At 53.3% G+C, this 26,125-nt stretch overlaps 7 protein-coding genes across 7 annotated transcripts; 2 read left to right on the top strand and 5 right to left on the bottom strand.

The window, feature by feature from the left end:
• Positions 1-2,985: 2,985 nt before the first annotated feature.
• On the bottom strand, positions 2,986-3,542 carry BDZ99DRAFT_459786 (uncharacterized protein). The gene is made up of 2 exons (XM_033719236.1): positions 3,258-3,542; positions 2,986-3,210 (listed from the first exon to the last, which is right to left on the bottom strand). Exons 1-2 carry the CDS (start codon positions 3,524-3,526, stop codon positions 3,030-3,032), a joined length of 450 nt encoding a protein of 149 aa, XP_033581019.1. The 5' UTR covers positions 3,527-3,542; the 3' UTR covers positions 2,986-3,029.
• A 1,066-nt stretch (positions 3,543-4,608) lies between these two features.
• On the bottom strand, positions 4,609-5,177 carry BDZ99DRAFT_516675 (uncharacterized protein; the record flags this gene model as incomplete). The annotated part of the gene is made up of 2 exons (XM_033725093.1): positions 4,609-4,978; positions 5,032-5,177. 2 exons carry the CDS (start codon positions 5,175-5,177, stop codon positions 4,609-4,611), a joined length of 516 nt encoding a protein of 171 aa, XP_033581018.1.
• Positions 5,178-8,450: 3,273 nt separating this feature from the next.
• BDZ99DRAFT_516674 (uncharacterized protein) lies at positions 8,451-9,949 on the bottom strand (the record flags this gene model as incomplete). The annotated part of the gene is made up of 4 exons (XM_033725092.1): positions 8,451-8,838; positions 8,894-9,218; positions 9,270-9,346; positions 9,399-9,949. 4 exons carry the CDS (start codon positions 9,947-9,949, stop codon positions 8,451-8,453), a joined length of 1,341 nt encoding a protein of 446 aa, XP_033581017.1.
• Positions 9,950-11,820: 1,871 nt separating this feature from the next.
• BDZ99DRAFT_473176 (uncharacterized protein) lies at positions 11,821-12,629 on the top strand (the record flags this gene model as incomplete). Its single annotated transcript, XM_033721815.1, has 3 exons — positions 11,821-12,237; positions 12,270-12,327; positions 12,505-12,629. 3 exons carry the CDS (start codon positions 11,821-11,823, stop codon positions 12,627-12,629), a joined length of 600 nt encoding a protein of 199 aa, XP_033581016.1.
• A 678-nt stretch (positions 12,630-13,307) lies between these two features.
• Positions 13,308-16,049, bottom strand: BDZ99DRAFT_459783 (cystathionine gamma-synthase). Its single transcript, XM_033719235.1, has 8 exons — positions 15,912-16,049; positions 15,770-15,864; positions 14,949-15,719; positions 14,566-14,901; positions 14,320-14,510; positions 14,071-14,254; positions 13,964-14,006; positions 13,308-13,908 (listed from the first exon to the last, which is right to left on the bottom strand). The coding sequence occupies exons 1-8, from the start codon at positions 15,978-15,980 to the stop codon at positions 13,798-13,800; spliced, it is 1,800 nt and encodes a 599-aa protein (XP_033581015.1). The 5' UTR covers positions 15,981-16,049; the 3' UTR covers positions 13,308-13,797.
• A 223-nt stretch (positions 16,050-16,272) lies between these two features.
• On the top strand, positions 16,273-20,183 carry BDZ99DRAFT_495616 (Nrap protein; the record flags this gene model as incomplete). The annotated part of the gene is made up of 4 exons (XM_033723386.1): positions 16,273-16,740; positions 16,790-16,990; positions 17,041-17,215; positions 17,266-20,183. 4 exons carry the CDS (start codon positions 16,273-16,275, stop codon positions 20,010-20,012), a joined length of 3,591 nt encoding a protein of 1,196 aa, XP_033581014.1. The 3' UTR covers positions 20,013-20,183.
• Positions 20,184-21,540: 1,357 nt separating this feature from the next.
• On the bottom strand, positions 21,541-26,101 carry BDZ99DRAFT_410350 (cysteine proteinase). The gene is made up of 9 exons (XM_033716582.1): positions 25,889-26,101; positions 25,096-25,832; positions 24,812-25,043; positions 24,701-24,761; positions 24,253-24,647; positions 24,114-24,202; positions 23,332-23,857; positions 22,690-23,281; positions 21,541-22,640 (listed from the first exon to the last, which is right to left on the bottom strand). The coding sequence occupies exons 1-9, from the start codon at positions 25,902-25,904 to the stop codon at positions 21,545-21,547; spliced, it is 3,744 nt and encodes a 1,247-aa protein (XP_033581013.1). The 5' UTR covers positions 25,905-26,101; the 3' UTR covers positions 21,541-21,544.
• Between the last annotated feature and the right edge of the window lie 24 nt (positions 26,102-26,125).

The raw sequence follows: 26,125 nt of genomic DNA, 5'->3' as shown, positions 1-26,125 counted from the left end.
TGCGGGCGGAATTGCTGCGTAGTTGTGATGAGGGTGATGCCGAATTTGATGAACAGGACTTGAGGTGATGAGGTGACAAGGTTGCGGGTCTTGGAGTCATGGAAAATCAGCACGTGAGCGCCTATGACTACTTCAATATGTGACCCTTTTGGGGATGCAGTGTGGATAAGACTGAAATTAACCTCTTGTAAATCGTTTACTACACAAATTATAACTGAACACTGGGTAATGCGATGTAATCACGTGATATAGGCGCCCTAGCTTCCCCGCTATTGGGGCTTCCACTCTGTTGACCGACAACTTTACCAGCAAACGCCGTATTGGGTCGTATATATATGTGGATCCAATCAAAACTACTTGAGTTCTCCCTTCGCTATTGGATGCCATTGGCTTGCTTGGCGCCGTCAAGGAGCTGGGTACGTGTAAACATTGAGAATCTAGTTGAAATAACGTACTTCACAAGCGAGTCGGCCACACAAGCGAGTCGGCCACCTCATCACGAAAACGCGACGCGTCAACCAACAACCAATATGCGTCGACAACACAACGCGCAATCAATCCAAAAAGAAGGCAGGCTAGCCTTAGCTCTCCTAGCTATCCGAAAAAATCAAATTCTAAGCGAACGACGCGCTGCAGGCATATACAATGTCCCCAAAAGCACGCTCCAAGACCGACGCGGCGGAATGACTGCACGACGCGATTGTGAGCCTAATTCAAAGAAGCTTACAAAGCTTGAAGAATCAGCCATTGTTCAACATATACTCGACCTGGATTCGCGAGGGTTTTCGCCTAGCTTAACTGCTGTACGAGAGATGGCCAACAAGCTACTCGCCGAGCGCGGTGCTGGCCAAGTGGGCATTAACTGGCCAAACAACTTTATCAAGCGAACGGACGAGCTTAAAACAAAGTTTAATCGAAAGTACGACTATCAAAGAGCTCTATGCGAAGATCCAGAGGTTATTGGCGATTGGTTTAAGCTTGTATACAATATAAAAGCAAAGTACGGCATTATTAATAACGATACATACAACTTTAATGAAGCTGGCTTCCAAATGGGCGTCATCTCATCAAGCATGGTTGTAACAGGCTCCGAGCGGCGCTATCGACCAAAAGCTGTACAGCCAGGCAATCGCGAATGGACAACAATAATCCAAGGAATCAATGCCTGTGGATGGGCCATCCCGCCATTCATCATCTTTGCAGGCAAGTACCATCTCTCTGCATGGTACGAGGGCGACGACATACCACCGGACTAGGTTATGGCAGTGAGCGACAATGGCTGGACAACGAATGAGCTTGGTGTTGCCTGGCTGCAGCATTTCAATATGCATACAAAAGATCACACCATAGGCACGCATCGGCTGCTGATTATTGATGGCCATAAGAGCCATATCTCGCTCGAATTCCAACAAATTTGCAAGGAGAACAACATCATTGCTCTCTGTATGCCGCCGCATTCGTCGCACCTGCTGCAGCCGCTTGATGTTGGCTGCTTTTCGCCATTGAAAAAGGCATACGGGCGCCAAATTGAGGACCTAGTACGCCACTACATCAATCACATCACAAAGCTAGAGTTCCTGCCGGCATTTAAAGCAGCATTCTACAACTCAATTACAAAGAGCAATATTTGCGCAAGCTTTCGAGGCGCAGGCCTTGTGCCGCTTGATCCAGAGGCAGTGCTCTTAAAGCTTGATGTTGTGCTTCGTACGCCGTCGCCTCCCGCCGTGGAGGCTCAATGGGAATCAAAAACACCAAGCAACGCTCTCGAGCTAGACTCTCAATCAGCCTTAATTTGTAATCGCATTCAAATGCATCAAAATAGCTCGCCTACAGCTATTCTTGACTCGCTTAATAGCCTCTCTAAAGGTGCTGCAATTATAAAGCATAAAGCCACGCTGCTGCGCGATACAGTTGCCAGCCTTCAAAAGGCAAATGAAGCTGCCACAAAGCGCAAGGCGCGCAAAAAAAAGCGGATTCAGAGGGAAGGAACTCTAACAAAGGAAGCAGGCTCTCAAATAGCTGCTCAAAGAATCGAGGAGGCAGCTCAAAGCAAAAGGCAGCAAGCCGGAGCGCGCTCCGGCGGCGGCGTGCAGCGCTGTAGGCGCTGCGGCGAACCAGGGCACAACGCTCGTACGTGCAAAAAAGATGCAGAGGTTGCTGCAGATTAGGCTACAACTTGTATCTAGTTGATATCTATTGGCGTTGTGGAGCAATCAACGTTTAAGGCAGCTAAATATGATGAGGTGGCCGACTCGCTTGTGTGGCCGACTCGCTTGTGAAGTACGTTATCACATCTGCAAAACTTGCCTTCCATCTTCGTTTGCGAACTCCATTGCTATTCTCCGGATGAGTAGAAGGAAAGAAACCCACTCCCACTTCCATAGTAGAAAGAGTTTCTCGAAAAGAAAAAGATATCAATATTCGCAATTTAGTTGTTTACCGGCGACGGCAATAGTCCTTCTATTTCGTTGAACCCCACCTTGCTGAACACATATAATCATGCGGTACGTATGGCACTGAAGGAGGTACCCTCCATGTAGTCCCCAATACTTGTTGACCCCTATTGATCGTCCTTAAGATTTGCAATCGCCTGCAGGAACGTCTCGTAATCTACAGTATAGGTGCCTGTACGCCAACTGCTCTTGGAGGGGGCGCAGATTTCGGGTCAAGAACCATGAAACTCAACCTCACTGGAGTTGCGACGACTGCGGCCTCTTATTCATAAAACGTGACCAAAATCAGCACAGTGAACCCTTTTCACGCGGCCATCAATCTTTCACGGAAGTGCCAGCACAGGCATCGGATACTTTCACCCGTGTGAAAAGGGTATCGGCCAGAAAATACACACCGACGACAGATGTGTTCTCCAGTCGCTTCTGGATTCAAGCGTGAGTGTTGTCTGCAAACCTTCCTCGTCGGATTGGCAGGCCGATTTTGGACCCACGCCTTTGGATGCTCCCAAGATTTTGCAATTCGAATGTGTTCCGTGGAGAGGCGAGCTGCATTGTCTACATGATGTCCATGATGTTCTACTTGGCGGAATCCTTGACTATCCCTTCCCCCCTAGCGTCTATCAGAATGGTGCCGATCTGGACGTCGACAAAGGCACTGCTTTTCGACTCATCATCGAGACTCTGCAGAGTGACGGCACCACTGCACTCACTAGTCAGATGGGTACGTTCTTCATTGGGCAAAGGGTGCCAGCGCTGTCTAGATACTTCATCAAACCTGCCTTCCTCTCTGATTGGAATGCCTACCCGTCTGCCTTCTCTGCATTTGTGTTCTCTAAATTTGCGGAATCCAACCTACGCCACAGCGATAGTTTCTTGTTATACAACATTGCGGAAGGTGTTCTGTTATGGGTTGTATATCCGCCGAGTGCGGACAACATCATGGCATTGCGGGTGTCGGAATGGCGAGAGAATACCTCCTTCGACGACCTCCACCCACAATTCAAGGGAGGTATTGTCCTCACCCAGATCGCGGGCGAAACGATCGTCATCCCTCCGAACTGCATCACCTTCATGTTTGCTCTCTCGTCGTGCATATTGTATGGTGCCGCGTTTTCGAATGTGAATCTGCTTCCTAAAAAGATAAGCTCGTTGCGTACGATGACTGCATCGAGCAATCCTAGAAAACAGAAACTATCGACTTTCTGGACAAGCTTCGTGGGGGATCTAGGAGTAGCTCTCGAGCGACCAGATATGTCGAAAGTGATCATTGCTGCCTGGCTGTCAAACAACCAGACATTAAAGCAGACTCTTCCATATGAGATGCAGCATGAAGACGATCAAAGGTCGTTAATAACGATTTGGGGGAAGTACCTCGATGCTACGACCACCAAAGTCTGCCCCTGCGGCGAGCAGGTGAAAAAGTCCTTCAGCCCTTCAAGCGCAGACACATGTTCGATACTATGTGGTGATGGAAGCTTTCGTCTGAAAGCAAAGACGCCCAGACCACGAGGGCAACACCAACGGCGTGAGCAGAGAGCCCCATCTTCCATTCAAAGCGGGTCTCCAGATCTTCCCAGGAGGCGCAGTCACCTTCTCGTTGACTCGTACCGATGATGTCGTTTAGCGAAAGCGAATAGTACGAGACATACAAAAATAGTGTCTACTCATGACACTTGCTAGAGTTGAAGCACGAGGCTTGCGTGGGTTTAAGGGAAATGACTTCATAAGGTTATTTCGACATGCCATCTGGTTGCCGAAAGTGGTATGGGCATTTTCCTGGAACATGGAGTTGAGGCTGTGTACAATGTATTATTAGCTCAGCATTAACGCTTACAACTGGGGCGCCAGCCAAGCCAGAAGCGACGAAGGGAGCCGAAATAGCAGTGCGATGCAATAAAAGAAGTGTTTCGGAACCTTGAGAGAGATGGGGCGGTCTGACGACGACGGAACCCGACAGCCTCACCAACTCTCCTGTCCTACTCTGTCATATCGACAAGGATAGCACGTGCGACCCCCCGACCCTGTCCCGCAAAGCAGGGCCCAAGGCCCCTGGTACCACCTGTCAGGGACTCGAGCAGCAGCCCGGCGCCCAGTTCGTCGGGGCGTCCACGGCCTTCTTGGTGAGCCTTTGGCCTACTGCACCTCACGGCCGGCATCACGATCCTTCAACACCTTGCGCAAGCACGGCAGGAAGGCCGTTGGCCAATCCTCCCGCCCGCCGTCGCCACCTCTTTCGATCCTCCCGCACTGCGACGACGCACATCAGCCCGTCCGCCGCCTGATCCGATCCGAGGGCGTGTCTTGCGGTCTTGGGCCTCTTTTGACGCGCTGCGGCGGTGTGAAGATGCCGCATGATGCGATGCGATGCCGCATGGTTTCGTTTGATGCCGATGCCGTGTCCGAGTGGTTGAGCCGGGCGTTGAGAGCACGTTGCGACGCCGAGGAGGGGCGGAGTAGAGCTGATCGTGGTGCCGTTTGCTCCAACCAAGAGTGCGGCACCGTACATGCTCTCGACCTCGAGGGGCCTGTTCTCCACATTCAGGAGCCTTGGTACGTAGCGTCGGGCTTTTGGAATCACCGACGAAGACGGCGGTGGATGCGGGTTTCCGCGCAGTGGCACTCCGCACCGCCGCGGACTTTCCACGAAGTCATGTCCATGGGCCAGGGCTGGTCGCCGGTTCGGCCTTGCTGGGCGCGTTCTGGGACGGGGGTGTGCTGTACCATGCCCGTTGTGTGCGACCTTTTTCTCAACTCAATCACCCTAGACACCGATTTCTCCATGCCACCAGCACTTCCCCATGGCGCCCCCTGCCACTTCAATGCTCGTCGCCTCATCCTTCCAGCCCAGGACAGACCTGACACGCCTGTCAGCACTCTGTTTTGACTGCGGCGCAGCCCAGCCGTCCTTACGTTAGCACAGTCCCCACACACCGCAAGCCTTGCCAGAGAGCCCTATTCGCTAGGTCGCTCATCGGGCCGAGTGATTGGCCCCAACTCATCGAGTTATACAAGATTCCACCACACGTTGATATGCATATTACCCGCGCGTCAGGTCAGAAGCCGGTGTGCACGGCGGTCCACGGTCCGTCACACGCATGCTTCATATGTACCAAGGAAAAGCAGGGGTCGGCGACTCGGTGACTCGGCGACTCTGCGCAGCACGACCGTTTCACCAGGATGCGAATAGATAATACTCTCGAGCTGCAGATGCCCTCTGTCGGTGGCTTTCCCGCTGCCATGAGCCGGGGATCGAGGCTCCAAAACGGGAATTGCTCATTACAGCAACTAGAACAGCCAGTCCTGGAACCTCCCGCCCCTTCATCAAAGGCCAAACCACGAACTGGTCCTGGTGTGTGCCATACTACTGTCGCACCCTGCAATATCGCGCGATATCCAAGATTAGGTGTCTTGGCGCGCCGCACGCGCCTCTCTTAACCTCCTGCACCCCTGAAGCGTGGACTTGGTTTTGGGATTCGCACCCCATGCGGAGACGGTCGGTCTCGTACAAGTAGACTAGCTTACAAACACATCGGAGCAGAACGAACAACTCAACACCGAAGCTAGTTATAGTGTATGATATTTCCGACCACGCAATATAAGAAATTAGAGGATAATAGATATAAATTTTATATAGGAATCTAGCTAGTCTATATATATATATATATAGGAAAGGCCTATACAGGCCTAATACATACTAGAGAAAGCGTTCCCACAGTAGATCTATACATTAACGTGCATAGTAGCCGAATATCAACCGAATATTTGAGAATTCCACAAGTGGCATCACGAAAGCAAGAGGGGGGCACGTGAGCGCTGTCGCCAGTGCGTGAGCACAGACTCGTTGGTATATCAATCAAACTTCCAACACCGCCCAACACCAACCCAACTTCTTAGCCTCCCCCCAAGGACAAGTGTCTATGCTCCACGAGCCATTTATCAACCTCGACGCGCTATTCTCAACGGCCTTCTTCTTCCACGGGCCCGACCCCCCAACGACTCGGAGGAAAATGAACGTCTCGTGATTTCCCGCTCGTAAAACTCCCATAATCCAAAACGAGTCCTATCCAGCGCGACGCAGGAACCCACGCAATCGCAGACGCAACGCAGGTTCGATCAGCGACAGGGAAGCGAATCAAGCATAACGAGTGCAAGCTGGCGGTTCGATACGAGAGCCATCGCCGTTCGTTCAGATGCACGCTATGATAGGATAGGACACCCGCGCCCGAGCGATTCGGATCGGTTCGAACGCCCCGAAGCCCGACTATGATCTTATGATCTTATGATCTTATAATCTCGAAGCTCTCGTATTCGCTAACGTCTAGAACAAACATGATCCGACTGCGGGTACGGCCGAGAAAAAAAACAGCGCACGTGCGAGTCCGCGAGTCGTTAGAGAGGGTCCTGATGGCTGGCTGTAGAGGGGAAACCAGCCACCGCCAACGTGGGGAGATTTGGAGGCCGTTGATGCGTGGGTCGTTTCATGGGCTTGTCGGGGTTGCGCTTGGGGTGAGTGGGGTGCATTAGTTCCTAACCGCCGCAAACGTCCAGTATCTACCGATTACATCATTAGCACAGAAACCACACACAAGGTAGTAGGATGTTTATGTATTCATAGTTTCATATTTCATGCGTTATACAAGGCAGCGAGAAATACAGTACAGTAGCTTCAAGAAAGGTCCCCTCCATCCTCTATTCTAACCGAACCCAGTAATGCCCAACCAGGCAGCAAGGAAAAGAAAACAAAAAGGGTATGCGCAGTGGGTGGAAAAGTAAGCCCCTTCACTCTTCGCCACCGCGAATGTATGTAAGCCCAGCTCAGCCTCGCCCAGCCGGCAAAACTCGAAAAGTAGCAAATAAATGAGCACCAGCCCATGTCGCCCACAGCGGGACCCCAGTGAAGAGAGCAAGCGAGCCAGCGAGCCAGCGTATAGCACAGCCCGACCGCCTACCTACCCGGCTCTCACCAAGCCCCCACCCAGCTGCGGTATGGCGTTGAAGCACTGTCCAGCCCGGGTCCGGTGAAGGTCGATCGATCATGCAATGTGGCTAATCCTTCATTGCTGAGATAAGATGAGAAGATTAAAGAGATGTGTTCTTTGCGGGTTATGTTTTGTGTGGTGTGGAAGAAGCGGTGTTGGCTGTGCTACAGTACACAGCATGACCTGACGGGGGCCGCACAGCCTCGCGCAGCGACGACGATCCCCGGTGCAGATCTTTGTGCGAGGCAGCCGCATGCAACAAGCGCAAGGAAGTGTTTGCCGACGGAAAAGAAAAGAATAGAATGAAATGAAATGTAAAAAAAATGATAACTCCAGCAAGGGGGAATACTCCGAAAGAAATAGAATGAAGCGAGAGGGGTATGGGTGGTGGGTACTTGGTATGCAAAATCGCTCGAAACGCCGGCCCAGATGCTTTGTGTAGAAGCTCACGAAAGAGTAAGAAAGAACGCTCTAAAGCGCGTAGAACCGCACAGGCGCGAAATAAATAAATAGAAAAACTTGAAACGCTCAGTAACAATGGTGATGGTGGGGTTTTCCCCCTTTTGGACCAAGTTACGAAGAAGCGAATGACGAAGAAGCGAATGGGTCAGAGCGTCGTCTGAGAAACACGAAATCGCTCCAATCTCCGAAAGCGACGCTGTCTGCGCAACTTATTTTGGTGTATGACAGCCCCCTGAGAAGTCTGGCGTTTGTCCCAAGCCAAATAGATGGTAAACTAGAGAGGCGATGGGGATCTGAGTTTCGCAGGAGTCGAATGCTGGGCGATATCGACGAGTCCGAACCACATTGCTTCTCTGCGATCCAACCCGCGCCTGGCACTTTTGTCGCGCCCCCACCGCGACCTCGCCGGCTGAGACCCAAGTGCGAAACATGATCTGTGCCATGCGCCAGAATGTGCATACGGCGATGCTCAAAGTGGCCCGTGCGTCCGCCAGTTTCGTGGTGAGTCTTAGGAGGCACGGACGATGAGGACACGACATCGGCGCAGCCTTACAGCTTACTGGCTTGCGTCGGACGGCCGCCGGGACTTGCACTTCTCGTGGGCCATGTGTCCGTTGCGCGCCGTCGTGCGCGTGAATTCAGCGCCGCACCGAGGGCAGTAGCTCTTCGCCGCCGTTCCAGACTTCTCGCGCTGGTGCCGTAGGAGGTTGCTGAAGGTTGAGAATTGCCGTCCGTTACAGCCGTGTTCCCAGCACTGCGGCTTGGGCCGTTGGTTGAGTACACGTACGTTACGCTGCTCCGGCGAGGAGGACAGGCCGCCTGCTGCGGGATTGGGCTGCGCCATGTGGTCGTAGGAGTAGGCGGGCGTTGCTGAAGGTGGGTACATGGTTGTGGGGAGAGACCCATAGGCCATCTCGTAGCTAGTTGGAGGGTATGCGTCGGCTCTGTTGCTTACTGTAAGCAAGGCTTTCTTCGCCGCCTGTAGATCTTGGAACTTACGGTGGATAGCTAGACCCGTGGTTTCCCAGTGAGCTGATAGGCTGGTTTGGTAGGGTGGGTTGCATTGCAGGATAACCGTATGAATGTGCTGGAGGAGTGCCGATGATTGCAGATGAGTCGCTTGATCCTGGGGGGTATGACATTGGTGTTGGACTTCCGCGCATAGGTCCGAGTGGCTGCTGGTAAGGGGAACGAGGTATTGAAGTTGATTGGTATGGTGGCATCCCCGCCTCTGACCGACCTGACTGACTCCGTAATGGCGGACTCGAGACATAGGCTGGAGCGTATCCTGCCGATGATTGTGACTGCTGTCGCATTTGGTAGCCTGAGAGCATCATTAACATGACTCTTAACTCAATCCCGAGGAGATTCTTACTGTGAGAGTCTAGCGGGGCGGAAGAACCGTACTGATCCATGGAACCGTAATGCGAAGGAACCATGAAGTCAATAGCACTGGAAAAGGTCAGTTGAGTGATCTGTTGTAGCTCAGGCCTTCGGAAGTTACCTCATATTCTGTAAATCCACTTGCTGGTTGGATTGAAGGCCGGGGCCTGCTGCAAGGCGCAGATCGAATTCACCGGAAGTGGGGTGCTCTGAGAACTGGGAAAGCTGGAGTGAAGGGAGGTCTGGCGCTGGTGATGCCTGAATATGGTACTGGCGTGCCTCGGTGTTGTAGGAAGATAGGGTTGGCGGAGGAAGCTGTTCAGAGCTGTACGAGTCGATGGGCTGGGAAAGCAGCGAATTTGAATGCGACTCGAGGTGGGGCTCGTATACTGTCGAGTGTGAGGTTCGGACACGTTGAAAGGACTGTGGGAGCTCTGGAGGATCCCAGGCAGCCTCGTGATGGGGCTCTGGTCGCGAAGTGACAGATATGGCGGATAGCTGTCCAGCGGGGGGATTCCTGGAGGATGCTGCTGCTGTTGCGGCGCGGCGGGAGCGCAAGTTGCGAATCTGAGGGAGCTCGGGCGGCTGTATGGAGAGATGCTGGCTAGCTCTGGATCTAAGTCTGCGTGAGATGGTGGTCGACTTATTTGATTTGGGTGACCGTGGGGTCATGGTTTGGTGTGAGGGAACATAGGAAGTTAAAGGCACAAGCCGGGACGGTCTTACACTCGGGCAGGTTGCTGGATCTGGACGTATTAGGTGCCTTTATAAAACTAGACGGGCGGCTGACGGAGGGGAGGCTTAAGCAGACTGGTAGCACTGGCTGGTTGGTGGAGAGCCTGCGCCTCGCTGGGGGAGCATAGGAACATATAGATAGACCATCTGAGCATCACGCTGGCGATTGGACTGAGCTCTAGCACCAGGACTAGCAGCATTCTCCCGGGAGCGCGGCTGGTTAGTGGGTCGGTGCCTGAAGGATTCACTTCCTGGCCCCGACCTTGCGCATTCTGAGGAGAGGGTGCGGGCCTCCTCCCGACCGTTTTTTTAGGTCGTGCACCAGTCAGTGAGTGGCATGCTCCTCCCTGGAGCTGTAGCACGGGGCCCGTTGGCCGCTGCCGCAGATAGCAGCGGTCGAGGCGTGCCTCCATTCCTGCCGCGCTCACGCCGCTGAGGCGTCCTCACACTGATCGATCGCGGTAAGCCACCTGGCTTTCGGCATTTCCAGGGTCGCGGAGTATTGCTGTAGCTGTGTGCTAGTAGGAGTATACCAGGCCTAGCATGCGCGTCTGCAACGGGAGGCTCTGTAGGCTCTGGTGTTGGTGGCTGCAGACACCCCCCCCCCTCCCTTCCCGACCACCAGGACCCCACTGCCTGGCTGCAAGTGGAACACCGCGCCCTACCAGGCGGGCTCGGTGGTTTCAACTCGCCCTGTCGGGCAAAGCTGCTTCTGCGAAAATAGGTGGTGGGTTAAGCCTCGCGCTGCGCCACCAGTGCTCGGCGATCATCGTTAGACGACGCAAACTGTTGCTCACCGCGGCGAGCCTCAGACGTCGCACCGTGTGCTATTTTCGAACAGCCTTACCGACGACGCCCTTTCTGGCTGCTGCCCCGGCCACCGCAACTCCACGCGGTGCAAGGAGATCTGGCGGGCGGGACGACGGGGTAGATCTGCCACTCTCCCTGCGCCGCGGGTCGCGTTGCCATCATTGACGAAGCTTGGTGCAGGCCTCACAGCGGGCCGCCAGCACTTGCATGTCTGCGGACTGTTTAGGCCCCTTGGCCAGAGGGCCAGGGAGATGCCGCTGCTGGGCCTGCCACCCCCATGCCCGCCCTCGTGGCGCTGGGGAGAGCAAAAGTACTTGATATCGAGTCCAGGCCGGCGGGTGCCGCGCTCAACCACCGCTGGGACTCGGCGCTGCCCAGCAAACCACTAGCAATTCCCGTGGGCTGCAGTGCGATCAGATGAGAGGCCCGATATAAACGGTGCTGGCGGTTTCGAACAAGGTGTCAACGATCGGTATCCAGCCAAACGCCCTCGTTCGTCTGAGGCGCACGGATATCAAGCTCCCGTGCTCGAGGGGATTTGCTCGGGGACCACGCCGCTGGGTCACCGTCACAAGCCGCCGCCTGCTGCCATCAAAAGACGAGCCCGGTTGCCGTCAAATTCTTCGGCGCGGTCGGGAGACGGAGCATTGGCACGCAATCTTGTCGACGTCGAAATGAGGCGAAGTAGGACGGCACAGAGAAGGGCGGCTCCCGATGCGGCGTGATGGTTGCAGATGAATCGCCAAGAAGAGGCCAGCTGCTGCGCGACTGACAAACGTCGACGTCGAGAACCAGTGCCTCAAGCCTGGGGTGTGGAGAATTGGGTGGGCGTGCATGAGTCCGCGCTCGCCATCAGTAGCGCTGGGCACTATGCCTGTTACGCTGAAGCCCCTCACGCCTCTTTACCGTCACGACTAGCTAGAGAGCTGTGGCTCTTGAACTGACGGGAACGCTGAATGAATGAAGATTCTTTACTAAACGTGTGCATCTAATACCCAATGTGCTGTCAGAGATATAGAACTTTACCAGTCGCTAGAAACAATCTGATTAGACAAGGCCATCCTGTGAAGCCGGGACCAGGGCCCGACAATGCAGCCAAGCGGATAGCGTATAGCGAATGGACTCCACAAACGCAGAGGAAGTGCCTCATGCGAGGACGCGCGGGAGAAGCTTCGAATGCTTCGATGCCAAGGCGTCACCCAGGTCCCGAGTCAGGCTTCTGCGGGTGCGGCGACAATCTGATTGTGCTGTGGCCACTAGGGTTGCAGAAGGCAGCGACATGCAAGTGCGCGCAGGACCGCAAGTCAGTTTTCGGGTGGCTGAAAGCGAAAGCGGCGGTAGCGTGGTCTTTCGAGGCTGTTATCCACGTGCGATTTGGGCAGCTCGCAGCACACCCGCTGGGATTCCTGTTGGATGTATGTACAGTGACGCTGGCGTACGTACGTAGGGTGTCGCTCACTTGCCAGGCCTGGCCATTGTTGGGTGTAGGGTGATGCATCTTGGCCGTGAGCGTAACCATGCGATGCAGGGCTGACCTGCAGGCCGCGTGGGAGAGCGTGGAGCTAGGCGCTGGAGTACGTGCCTATTCACTCCGAACCGACGCCGATGGACGGCGAGTGCACATGCAGCCGTTGATGTGCACCATCGAACCTGCATTGGGAACATCGCTGTGCCTTTTCCAGCGGGCAAGACTGGGAAACCACCCAGGACGGCTTCGATTGTGGCTTGGAACTTAAATCGCTGCGCTGATTCGAGCGCTCTTGATTATGCACGATGCGGCCCATGGGCCAACCAATCTGAGCTCTAAATGCTCCCGTTTTCAGCTTTAGATGCTGACGGTTCTTTTCTTTCGGCAGCGGCTTCATCGATCAGATCTCTATCTGCATCCACACCTAGGCTCGAGTGTCGATCGCGCTACGGCGCTGCAGATGGTGCCTCACTGCTTAAATCAGCATCACGAACTGCAAGACGGCACTCCCCGGCTCGCAGAAATGCCCCCCTTAGTACCTAGCGCCCACACCGCGCGCGGCCACCGCTAGATGCATGTGTTTCATGTTTCCACGGCATGCCGTGTGCTGCTCTCGGCCCAACCGACAGCCCAGGTGCTGAGTCCGGCTTGCCTATCAGATGGAACTGCTATTCAGGACGGCGCCATCGCCGCACGCTGTCCCGTCTAGCGTTCCTTGCTGCTGCACATGTCACGCGATTCTCCACCGGCCGGCGCCTGCAACTCGCTGCTCGCCGGCCCATCCTGGATGCCACACCCGCAGACCTGGCTCCTGGCGTGGTGAGCTTGCCTGCCGTCTGCCCACTCCGCCGTCGGCCCTCTCGGACTTACGCTGTGGCGCCCCTGAGATGCACACCCACGACGTCCCCGCACTATGGGAGTCTCTTGGAACCTTACCGTCGGCGAGTCCGACACGTAAGAGGCATCTTCTCCGCCAGATGCCCGCTGCAGCTTCACGGCACGGCAACCCCGCAAACGCTGCGGAAAGGATAAGCTAAGGGATATGCTTCCAGGCTCTAAATCAAAACGGGCAGACCCTCCAGCCGCGAGGTGTTTGTTGAAAAACCTCCGACTTCGCTCTTGGCCAGGGCCAGCAGGCCCATGCCACTCGGACCTTCCATCGATGCCCAGGTACTGTCATTCCGTCCGTCTCAGCGGCGCCTGACACCGAGTCTGCCTTGCGGACTCCGAAGCCCCATCCCTGTGATACATCACGCCTTCGCCACCCAACGCCATGCCTGCAGCACCCAGGTCGTCTTTCCAGGTGCTCCCTGTCTGTCATTCTCCCGCTACGTCCCCTTGGTAGGTAGGGGGCTGAGGAGTCGGTGCTCGTGAACCTGGCCCAGCCCAACATCTTGAAAATTCTCCTCTGAAGGAACCGCGCCGATCTGGTGCCAGAATCCTCACGCCGTCCTCATCCTTCTCTCCACCTCCCATCAGTCGTTTGTTTCAGGTTGACTGTTCATTTTCACTGCGGAATTGCCTCCAATGCCCGCTCGAACGTGTCTACCAACTCTTTGGTATCCTCGAGACCAACACTGAACCTGACTAGGTCTGTTTCGACACCAAAAGACGCAGCCTAGGAGTTTCAGTTTCATTATCATGCGAATGCCTTGCAGAAGTGGGGTGCTTACCCAATCCAGTTCCGAATAGTGGGCAAGAATTACATAGGGAGAACTACAGCCACATGTTAGCGCACGGGAAGATCCCAGGGTGAGAGCGACATCGAATGTCAGCTAACCTTAATGTAAAATTCGTCCCAAGACTCGGGCCCTTGGCCGTGTCAATGTGGTCAAAGAACGCCACCGCATCTGCCGTCGAATAGAAGGTAGCGGATAGCAGGCCGCCATAGCCCCCGTTAGGATTACGACACTGATCGTAAAACGGCCGCGTGGGGCTGTACTTGGGATAGTTGACTTGCTTCACTGTGCACCTTATCAGCCCTGGAGGAATAAAAAGCAAAATGTCAGGGATCGTGCACTAATCGTACCACGTGGATGAGCTCGTAACACGTCGCAGATAGCTTCCGCATTAGCGTTTATGCGTGCGATGCGTGGGACGAAGTCGCGACTATTCCTTTCAAGGAAGACGCTGTCCTCAGCCCAGTGGTTGTCCTCATACTCTGACTCCCAGGTGTCCTTCAGAACTTGGAAGTGGCGCCCTTTGGGATTCAAGATGGCACTGCTTGAATCAGTGACTAGTCCTCAATCATGCAGGGGACGGCACGCTGTCTTACCTCCCGCCCATGACATTGCTGTCGCCACTGAATACTTTGGTTAGGCTACTAACTACGACATCCGAATACGGCAGGACATTAACGTTGAGGAAATTGCCAACCGTCTCGTCGATGACCACGGCAAAATCGTACGTGTCAGCCAGCGTTCGTATACGCTGGAGATCGGGGGACTTTAGCAGCGGGTTGCCGGGGAACTCGGTGAAGAGCGCCAGGTATTTTTCACCGCCCGCAAGCCTCTTTTCCAGATCGTCGAGGTCCTCGGCGGATCCGAACCCATAGAATAAACATCCAGGGCCAAATTTCTGTACGATCTTTAGAGTGTCGACATAAGGGAACCTATCCGAAGTCAGTGCTTGTCTCCTTGGGGAGTAGCCCTAGCCTACCCAAATATGATGCTTTTCAGCTCGCCTCTCGCAGCCAGCAAAGTACGGTGGCTGTTGAATATGGAGCTCATCCCGGTAGGATACAGGTAGACGTCGTCCTCGGAGAACCCTGCGACTTTCCTCGTCGTCTCCTCATCTCTCTCCAAAGACAGAGCTTCTGTCAGTCCAACATCAGCCGTCAACGAGCCTGCAATGCGACGTCGGATTGCTAGCTTAGCGTTGGCAGCCAAGGAAAGATCCAAGTTCCTCCCAAATCGCTCCTCGACGAAGCGCGTGGGATCCTGTACTTCATCTCCAGTTCCCTTCGTCACAGAGTCAACGCCGTTCGAATGGCCGGTAATGTCTACAGATGTCTTCTTCTGATACCGCTTTGGTCCTTTGCAGAACCGCGGCTCCTCTTGCTTACGAAGGTCGACTAATAGCCCTTTTGAGAATAGATTAAAGCAATAATCTGCTCGGCGGCTTGAGATTCCATCGCCTGAGTGCTGCCAGTACGCCTTTGCGACACTGAAGTGTTCTTGCGGAAAGATCACCGCAGAAATACTTGGAGATACTTCCTCGGTGGCTCTGGAGCCAGCTGCTGGGGCGGCGGGCCCAAGATCGACAATTCGGACTTTCTGGGGATCAAGCTGCGGAGCTTGACGGTTGAAGAAGGCCAGGCAACGTGATGCTACGGCGTTTGAGGGGAAGAGGAAGGCCGCCTCGCCGGGACGGCCATATTTTTGAACGATTGCAGCGGCTAGCTTTTGAATAGACTTATGAATGAAAAACCTTTCTGTCTTAGCAATAGATATACCTGTTGGACAGACTTTGGGTCCTACCTGGGATAGCCGGTCTTCATCTTGCTCATGACCCATTCTTCCCCCTCTTCATATCCCACGTTTGCCTTCCATGTCGGCAGTGATACACTCACAGCCTACGACATCTCAGCATGAACAATGGCAATTTGCGGAAGTGACTCACGTGCGCAGTCATGGCGGGAATACTCTCGCCAACGTCGTTAGCGGGGTCTTCCGCCATTGAGACTGTCATGGTGGAGTAAGTGAATAGGGATAGCCTAGATGCGTGAAACGTACGACAATTGTGAAGTATGAATGTGGCAGACCCGCCTGCCAGTAGAGTTCCGCATATTAAGCGTCGAAATGCCGTCGGAGACGTCGTTTGCCCCACACTCCGAGTTCGGATGTCAAAATTTAAAGTTCCTGAAAGTCCGAAACGTCATTCAGCCACGCCGATGCGCCACAACTCGCACCGCCACGGTCCTTTTTTTTTTCTGTGTATCGAAAGTTCAGGTCCAACGCGCAACGATTACTCGACACCCACCATGGCGCCGCCAGCGACAAAGAGGAGGAAGCTCAGCCATAGCGACAGCAGTGAAGATAGAGACGTCGCAATATCCGGCAGCAACAATTTCGCTAGGAACGGATCCGAAGATAGCGAGCAGTCCAGCGGGGACGAGGACCCCATGGAGGAACACGGTCTTTATGGAGACGAAGATGCCTTAGGAAGCGAAGGCGAGGAGGGCGATTCTGTTGAAGAAGATACACCGGTAGCAGTCAAGAAGAGCAAGACCACCGGACCAGAACATAGAGCAAAACCGCGGAAAGGAATCGACGACATACCACAAGACGGAGTGTACACCGCTGAAATATACAAGTCAAATCTCTTCAAACTACAAGTGGATGAATTGCTGAAGCAAGTCAAACCGAAATACGGAAAGAAGGAGGTCACAAACGCAATGCACACATTGAAGAGCATTATCGAGCAAATTCCCAGTCGCGAGCCCCAGCTGGTATGACTATATGCATACTCTCTTAACATCATATGCTAATATTCTACAGGTTCACGACGCGGAAAAATCCCTCCTCAAATCAAGCAAAGTCTCCACGCCTTTTCCTCATCCACGACCCCCAAAAGACGCAAAATACAAGCTGGAATACGAGAAACCAGCAGTCATAAATGTGACGGGAAGTTACGTCCTGGAAATAGCAACCAAGCATGGCGACGAGCTTTGTGTTGATCTTGTTGTCACTATGCCCAGTGTAAGATTTTTCTCTGATATCGATAAGATGCCCTAGCTAACAAGTAGCAGTCGCTTTTCCAAGAAAAAGACTTCCTCAACTATCGATACTTCTATAAACGGGCATACTATCTAGCTTGCATAGCTGTCGGCATCAAAGAGTCAAAGGATCACAAATTTGAAATACGATTTGAAAGCTTGAATGGCAATTCCTTACAGCCAATTCTTGTCGTACGGCCGAGCAAAGGTATGGAAGGCTCCCAAAACGTCGTGAAACTGACTGACTGACTTCAATAGATGCTAGCGGCGACTTTTCGGCATCGAAATTCTGCATCAACGTTCTTCTTTCCCCCGGGGAGAAGATTTTCTCACCTGAGAAGCTTTTGCCGGAGAAAAACTGTGTACGACCAAAGGGCTCTAAAGACGAATTGTCTTCCAAATTAGTCCCAACGCCTTTCTACAACGCAACACTACAGGCGGATTGTTCCATTACGGCATACCTGAAAGTGCTTCATGCTGCATCGAAGCAGTGTGACGCGTACAAGGACGCTTGCATACTCGGGAGAGTATGGCTTAGGCAGCGCGGATTCCATGGTCACGCCCGCAAAGGAGGATTCGGCAACTTCGAATGGGCGGCCATTATAGCAATTCTTCTCCAGAGTAGCAGCGGTACCGGAGCACCAATTCTCTCTGCCGGATACAGCAGCTACCAGCTTTTCAAGGCCACGATTCAATTTCTCGCAACTAGAGACTTAACCAAGATTCCATTTGCGTTCCAGGCTGCCAACGTATCTTTACCGAAAACTGAAGGCGTTCCTTATTTCTTCGACGGTGAAAGGGGTCTCAATCTATTGTTCAAAATGACCGCTTGGTCTTATAGACTGTTACAGAAGGAAGCAAAGAATACTTTGAAATCCTTAGCAGACTCTACATTCGACCAATTTGATTCTACCTTCATTCTCAAGGTCGAGTCGCCATTGTACAGATACGATAGTATTCTCGAGCTTCCTCTCACCGGATTTGAGCAAGACACGAACGAGGAAGACATCCGCCAGACTCTACCTCGGACTTGCAAAAAGCTCTATACCACTCTTACACGTGGTCTCGGCAATAGAATCACTTCTCTATCGATAAGCCTTCCTGAGGAGACTGGCTGGCAAGTTAGCTCGTCTAGGCCCTTTGAAGATAGACAAGGCAGAATATTGATCGGACTGGAGACAGATCCTGTTAATTCTACAAGGTTGGTGGATCATGGCCCCTCAGCCGAAAACAAGAAAGAAGCCGCTTCTTTTCGCCAATTCTGGGGCGAAAAATCTGAGCTTCGTCGTTTCAAAGATGGGAGCATCCTTGAGAGTCTCGTCTGGTCACAGAAAGAAAGCAGTGGGACAATTGTGGAACAGATCATCAGGCACATCCTCCAGCGACATATCAGCGCAAGGGTCGCAGAGTCGGCGAAGTTTTCAGGTGACTCTTTCAACCATCTTATCACTGCTGGCGGATTGAGTGGGCAGTCAGGGACAACCCCCTTCCTTACGCTCATGAGTGCTTTCTCTACTCTCGAGAAGGACATTCGAAGTTTAGAGAATCTTCCTCTTCAAATTCGGCATATTATCTCCGCGGATCCTCAATTACGCTACTCTTCGATCGACCCACCCTTCAACGTCTCAAAGCAGATGAAAACTCCCGCATCAATTGTCGTACAATTTGAGGGATCCGGGCGATGGCCTGATGACCTCCTTGCTATCCAAAGGACAAAGGTCGCCTTTCTTCTCAAGCTCGCAGAACTCCTTTCGGGAGAAAACGCGCAATACGTCACCCGCGTTGGTCTTGAGAACACTTCACAGCCATCTCAAAATCAATCCTTCCTCGACATCATCACTCCATCAGGCGCAGCTTTTCGTCTCCGCATCCATCACGACCGCGAGGCCTTCTTACTACACCACCAATTGAAAGACAAATCATTAGACGGCCCAAGTCGTGAAGCAGCAGCCCACGCTCTGGCGACCTACAAACGCGATTTCCTCCGCATACCGGCACATACACAGGCCATGCAAGCCCTATGCACCCGCTTCACCGCGCTCTCCCCCTCAATCCGACTAACTAAGAAATGGTTCGCCTCGCACCTCCTGTCCTCCCATTTTGCCCCCGAATTCATCGAACTCCTCGTCGCGCGCTCCTTCCTCCAGCCCGCCCCATGGACGACCCCATCCTGCGCCACCAACGGCTTCCTCCGCACGCTCTTCTGGCTCAGTCGCTGGGACTGGACCCACAGCCCCCTCGTCGTCGACCTCGCCAACACCGAAAGCGGCGCTGACAGCATGAAAGCCGACGACCTCGCGGCCATCACGACGCGCTTCGAAGCCTGGCGCCGCATCGACCGCGACCTCAACCGCGTTGTACTCTTCGCGGCTTCGAACCTGGATCCAGACGGCACCACGTGGACGGACCGCGCGCGGCCGGCCAAGGTAGTCGCGAGACGTATGACGGTGCTCGCCCAGGCGGCTGTGAGCGTCCTCAAGGACACCGAGCTCGGGATCGTCGCGGGGAAGACTGGTGTCGCGGATTTCCAGCCTGAAACGCTCTTCGCAGGCCCGTTGAGCGATTATAGTTTCGTGCTCCGTATCGCACGACCATTCACCCGTTTTGGACGCTTGAAGGCGGATGCGAAGGCCGATAACGCCATGTTCAAGAACTTGCAGTTGCAGATGCAGTCGGAGGGTAGGGATGTGGAGGCGGTTGGGTATGCGCCTGCCAGCTTGTTTGTCGAGGAGCTGAAGGAAGTCTATGGGAACACAATTATCTGGTTCTATGATGAGGAGGGTGGGGATGTGGTGGCTGGGCTCTGGAACCCATTGGCGGCGGGAAAGAGGGGGTGGAAAGTCAGGTTGGGGACGTCGACTGTGCCTGTTGCTGGCAAGGCCAAGGCATCGAAAAGATATGGAGGAGTGGATGCGGTGGTCAATACGGGTGGGATTCTGAATGAGATTGCTAGGTTGGGTGGGGATTTGATTGAGAAGATTGAGGTGTTTGACATCCAAAAGTGAGGGGTTGGTTCTGCATGGCGGTAAGCGTTGGATGGTTTATTCAATTCGATTCCTAAAGACCAATCACTCGGGGAGTTTATGAAACAAAATTTCAAGAACGTTTGAAGCGGTCTACATGACGACCACGAACATCAGTCGAACGATGAATATCAAAATCTCGAATCACTGTCGATCTGAAACGTGCCTAATTTTCAGCCTCTTTTAGTATGTCAGTTCCCTGAGCCTCGAGATCAGACCTGAGGAAAAAGTTCGACAGACGGTGCTTTGGGAATCATGAACGGGAGCCAGTCCATGCGATTTGAACCCAATTTTGGTGTACTATTGGCTTAAACCCATAAATCAGCTCCTGAGAGATAGGGTAAGTTCGATATCGCGAGAAGCATGAACGGGAGCCAGTCCGTGCGATTTGAACTCAGTTTGGGCATGTTATTGCTAGGCACTCGAGATTAGGCCATGCAGCAAAAGTAATTTCACAGCGTATCCAACAGGAGCCAGCCTATGCGATTTGCACCAAGGGTTGGCATGTCATTGCTGACCTACCCTACTCGGGATTTGAGTCGCAGTAACTGGGAAGAAAGTGAGTCAACCAATGCGCTCGATCTCCAGTAAACTTCGGCAGCCTAGGATACAGCGACTACACATTCAACAATCCAGCGCAATCAGCAAAGTATAGGATAGGCAATTATGAATCTCATTCACCATCCACGCCCACCTAACCAGGCAAGCCTCTCCTATGTATGTATCGCTGAAACTAACAGGGACAACGAACCGCAGAGAGCAATCCACTCTCAATGCAACACTAGCTCATCTCAACGAACGGTGAAAAAGGATGAATGATGGAAAAAGAAAGGGGGAAGGGAGGAATCCGAGCGTCAAAAAATCACTTGTCAGTCCGCGACATCGCAATCACCGCCTCCATCATCTGATTGTCCAAATCGTTCAAATCGCGCTTCTCGTCAGGCTTGCACTCAAGGGTCATGATATTGACCACATTATTGCTCTCCCCCTCCTGGAAATCTTCCGCCATCAGGTGAATGATATCTTCCTGCCACGAGTCCTCACTTGTAAGCGAAAGCGACAAACCCTCCTGCATTATTTCCGTCAAAGCGTAGTTTACGGCCTCGGCCCTTTCCAGTAGAGTGAGTGATTCGTCTAGTGGCGCGTTCACTGCGGTATCGGCAATCTTGAAACGGTATGGTAAAGAAGATGGCGATTCCGCCGTTTTGAGTTGCTGCGATGATGTTTCAATCATCCCTTCCTCCAATTGGACATTCGGCTGGAGGTAAAGCGCCCTCTTCTCCGGCGTAACTGGTACGTAATTCCCATCAGGACTAACAGAATCGGCCTTGGAAGGCTCCATTTTCCTGGGTACAAAGTCTCCACTTTCGAAGGAACCCTTCACGAGCCTGCCTTCGTGCCAGCCAATGTCCTCAGAAGAATCGCTCTGGTCAGAATCGCCGTCGTACCCAAAATCGACCGCGAATATACCATGAAATACGGAAGTGTGCGGGTCAACTAGAGAAGCACAATCGTTAACCCAAGACATGATTCATGGGCATGGGACAGCAAGGGCCGTCTGCGGGCACACCCTCGATATACTCGACTTCCGTATACGAGCCCTCAACTGCATCCGCCATCTCGACGTCCTGGGTAATTTTTTCGTCGACCTGTGACATCTCTTGGTTAGCATGATCAGCCGCGGGAGGGAAGGGAGGTGGTACCCGTGGATCCCGCTTGACGGCTTCCACAAGTTCCAGCACATCCTCCTGCTTCACGTAGACCATGCCCGTCGAAAGGCCCGGGAATTTCTCTTCCTGCTCAAAGATCTCTTTGAGGTCCTTCACTTCATCCACCGTCTCGTCGTTGTATTTCCGCCAGATATCTTCCTTGAAGTCGTGGATGTATATGTAGTAGTGTCCACCGGTCGCGGAGCCGCGGTGGATGAAGACAGCCTGTAGCCTGTAGGGGTGGTCCTTCAGATTCTCGAAGTAGGAGTTGATCGTCTCGTCAACCTCTTTCATGTCCTGGTCTAAAGATTCCTGTTTTTTCCTGAGGATCTCCGCCTCGTTCCGAACAGCATCTGAAAGCCCAGGGGCAACGGGTATAGCGTCGACGTCTATGAGTTCGTCAGCGTCTAATTTCTCAAGGCCATCGAGAAGTTCCGCTGTTTCCTCCACGTCGTCTGCACGACTAGTACCCAATTCGGAGGTTTCAAGTTCCTTTTTCATATTTTCTAGCTCCCGTCGCTTCTTATCAGTTTCCCATTTCTTTTCTCTAAGACTCAGAAGCTCTTTGCTAGATAGAGACGTGGTTTGGTCGAGGTATCGATCCAAGTAGAGAACGTCCTCCAATCGCAAGTGAGACTCGATTCGCTTCGCTCTCTTTGATTCTTTGTCGAATACCAACCTTCGCACGTTGATCATCAAGATAGGCGGTAGCCGATTGATCTCTTCATATTTGAGTGAGTCTGTCCCTTCGACAGGTCCGAGGTCGAATTCATCGTCGAGAGCTCGGTAGAGATGTCTAGCGTAGTCGCCTGGGGAGGCAAGGATATTATCATGGAGTTGCAAGGTTGCTGAAGTCTCGCCTTTAGTGGTTTGTACCGTCTTTATGCGAGAGAAGAACAAGCTGCGACGAGTTAGAGAAGGCTGGCATTTCGAAGACGACTTCGGCATACCTAGTAATTTTATCCATCTGCTCCCCATCCTCCATGATATTATCAGCTTTCATCCCACACCTCAATAGATCGAGGATATTATTCAGGATTTCGGCGGCATCTTGTTGTTGCGCGGCGTTTTCAGCCCTTTGGAGCACGGTCTTTTCTTGAGCGGATGCCTTTGGCCTTGGCGGAACTGGGGGTGGTGGATGTGACGGGGCGGCTGGCGGTTGGTTCAGTGGTTCCGAGTTCGTCTGATTCTGCTGTACGTCGCCTCTGTCTTTGTCATCCTGTGATGCGTCTATAGAAGTATTTGTCGTGACTGCAGTGTCCGAATCAGTCATGATCACGTCGGTCGGCGATCCCGATGTGGGGTTTGAAGATTCTTCTTTGCTCGCAGATGGGTTCGGCATGGGTCCATATACGGGGCGACCCTCCACTTCGCCGAGGTGGCCGGTACCGTTTTCCGTGGGTTGAACATTAGAGTTGCCATCAAGGATACCATAGTCAGACTCATTCAGCAGGGCCAGAATGACGAGGAGTCTTTCTGGTGTTACGGAGTCGCTGGGCGCAGTGATCATCACCAAGAAGAGCTTCCTCAATTCTTGTATGACTGTGAAGTAGAATCAGCCATGATCGAAAACAGCGAAAAATAGGACTCACATTGTTGAGCGCGCTCGACTCTCTCTAGTGTGACTACGCGCCTACCAACTTTCTTGTTCTGTATCGCTTCTGGAGTACATTCTTGTTTCTGCTCGTCAAAATTCAGAACGATCTCTCGAAGGGGCTTGATGGTGAAGAGAAACTGCAGAACGCTGTTGAGGTAGCAGGTATTCCCGATGTTTTTACATCCAACAGGCCAGATCTCCAAGGGATGCTTAGCAGCAGGCTTCGTCTGCTGGACCATGGCGCCCTTCTCCCGTGCGATGAGCTCGAACGCTCGGTTGGCCTTTACTGCGTCCTTGTGATCGGCGATGGCCAGATCGCGATGGACTGCCAACGCACTCAGATCAATGTCTCCAGAGCGATCCGCAATACCGAGAAACGAGTATGCATCGGCAATATCCATATCGGCGTCTGCCATGGAGCCGTCCTGCAAAAACCTTCGCAAACTATCGCTGTTGCGGTGAGCGGCAATGATCTCCAGGGCCTTGCGGGCGATTTTCTCGTTTGCGGGGCTGTCCTGAATCTGCGAAGCAATGAGTAAATGTATGGTTGCCGACACATTGGCGTGGTGGGTGTCTTAAGATAGAGACAAAGGTGTAGAAGAGTGAAGTGGAAGGTGAGTCAAGACAAGGGAAGAAACACGGCGTAGAAACGCGCGGGTAACAAACGGAAGCGATTCACGGGCAAGTGCATCAAAGTGCATCAGCAGGAGCAAAGCTGCTGCGTCACCGCCGTCACTGCTGTCTGTCGCCGCTGTCACCACGCCGCCTGACACGTACCTTAAGAGTGAACATGGTGATCACAAACTCGTCCGCCGTGGTCTCGTCCAGATCAAACCACGAAAGCGCTTGCGAATACGTCTCGATAGCTGCGCACTCGTCAGCAAGTGCATACACTACCACAAGCCATCAAGCTCACCATTCGACGCCTCTTGCAGAATCTTGGAGCTCCCTCGAGCCTGGCCAATGACGCGCAGCATCTGCCGCGTTTCCTCTTCGTGCACCAAGGACATGTCCGCCATGCGAGATTTGAAGGTCCCGATGACGATATCGTCAGACAAGAGCGACACATACTTGGGGTCAATGTTGAAGTAAGCATAGGCGGCCGCTATCTCCTTGCGGCTCGTCTGTCCTTCCGAGGCCAGCATTTGCACCTTCTCCTCGAGCGTCGAGCTTTTCCTGCCTATCGCCAGATCCTTGAGGCACTCGAAATAGTACGCCGAGTTGACAGGGTCTGTCTCTACCTGCCTGCTGTACGCAAATAAGAGCAGTGCGTCGGAGAAGTCCCCAACGGCTCCTAAGCCGGCGTAATATCTGTGGTTGGGGATGAGCTCTCACTCTAACAGCATGCTCAATGGCGAACTTACGGGTGGTCCTCCTGTCCCTTCGCGTTCTGCACTTGGGTGCGAGTCAAAGAGATCTTGCTGTCTACACCGATATGTGAGTTGCGAATTTTCCATTGTATATCTAGATCTTACAGTCTAAACACCCTAGCGCTCTCTCGATTTCCGTCACAGAGGGCTTTGGAGCATATACGTTGTTTCGGACGCCCTGCTTCTCGGACTGTGGCCTGTTCGATATGTGCACAGAGAGCTCATGAATAGCGTCGTCGATCTTGTTGCGCATAGAATTTTCGGCGAGAGGGTCGGAGGAGGGCGGCGGCTTTGGGAGATACCAGCAGAACTCTTCGTTGGTGCCGTCGTTGTGTTCCTGCGAAGAAATTAGAGTTTGAGACCCAGCGAACGCAACCGGCGCCACCTACCATGGCACTCGTAAACCCCAAGTCACGGAGCATGTCGTCACAGTTCCTCCCAAATGTGACTAGGAACTTTCGGTTCAGCAGCGGTATCCGACCCTTCCCTTTGGTTGGATTCAAGGAATCGTTCAAATAACTGGTCAAGAAATCAAGGCCGTCCACAGGTCTCGCCATTTTGTGATCCTGGCGGTCTGGGTCAATCTGCTTCGCGGATTCCAACCTCCGGCGCAACTCGATCTTATCTGTCATAAGGTGGATATAATCGTCAGTGAGGCGTGGAGGATGTATCCGTATGCGAAGCTCGACGGGGCAGGTATTTGACGAGCACTGGAATCTGAAGATCCTGGGCCCATTGAACATGCCGAGAATCTCTCGATCAAAGGCACCATCGGGTCGGTGTATGAAGTGGTGCAGCGGACAGTCCCTGGTCGGGCAGGGGTCCTTTCTCACTCCATGGTCCTGGAAGTCCACCGTTACGTCGACGTGGTATAGACAATTCTGGCAGAATGACGCTACTTTGTACACGGTCTTCTCGTCTGGAGCTTGTCCTGGTACCGGCAGCACGCTCTGGTCATGCTTTATCATGAAGACATGGCGACAGTTTCGGAGAGGCACGGCACGTTGTGGCGGTTGGGACGGATCATGATGCGGGGGAGGATCTGTGAGCAGGTTTCGACCAGCCCGATCCTCATAGCGCGGGTCGTAGGTAAGAAGGTCTTGGAGTAGTTTTGGGGCGGTCTTGCCTAGAGAAGGGAGTATGGTGAGCAGAGAGAACAGCTTCCAGAGCGTGCAGGCCTACCAGGCGTGGAAGACATCTCCACCGCAAACGCAGTGGAAGAGTATGCAGTGGTCTATGGGCGGAGGGTTTGGATGTCCGCAGGGAGGAGTCTATGGTACACGCAGAAGAAAATCTACCGCAAGAGGCGCGGGAGAGAAGTGCGTAGAATGAGGCGGGTGAATAGGCGGAGGACAGAGCATCGCAGGCTGCGAAGTTGGAGGCGACTGCGCTGGCTGGCCACGCAAGCTGGGGCAAAGC

The sequence above is a fragment of the Mytilinidion resinicola genome (assembly GCF_010093595.1).
Source record: "Mytilinidion resinicola strain CBS 304.34 unplaced genomic scaffold BDZ99scaffold_4, whole genome shotgun sequence".
NCBI lineage: Eukaryota > Fungi > Ascomycota > Dothideomycetes > Mytilinidiales > Mytilinidiaceae > Mytilinidion > Mytilinidion resinicola.
The sequence above is the reverse complement of the archived record's forward strand: the minus strand, read 5'-3'. Positions and strand labels throughout refer to the sequence as shown.

Coding starts and splice junctions, on each gene's coding strand:
- BDZ99DRAFT_459786 (XM_033719236.1), bottom strand. CDS start 3,526: ATGAAGGTGATGCAGTTCGGAGGGATGACGATCGTTTCGCCCGCGATC. Junction 3,211..3,257: donor AATGCAGAGAAGGCAGACGG/GTAGGCATTCCA, acceptor TGAAGTATCTAG/ACAGCGCTGGCACCCTTTGC.
- BDZ99DRAFT_459783 (XM_033719235.1), bottom strand. CDS start 15,980: ATGACAGTCTCAATGGCGGAAGACCCCGCTAACGACGTTGGCGAGAGT. Junction 15,720..15,769: donor ATGAAGACCGGCTATCCCAG/GTAGGACCCAAA, acceptor TAAGACAGAAAG/GTTTTTCATTCATAAGTCTA. Junction 14,007..14,070: donor GGGACGAATTTTACATTAAG/GTTAGCTGACAT, acceptor ATGTGGCTGTAG/TTCTCCCTATGTAATTCTTG.
- BDZ99DRAFT_410350 (XM_033716582.1), bottom strand. Junction 25,044..25,095: donor TGGGGTTTACGAGTGCCATG/GTAGGTGGCGCC, acceptor ATTTCTTCGCAG/GAACACAACGACGGCACCAA. Junction 24,762..24,811: donor AGCGCTAGGGTGTTTAGACT/GTAAGATCTAGA, acceptor ATATCGGTGTAG/ACAGCAAGATCTCTTTGACT.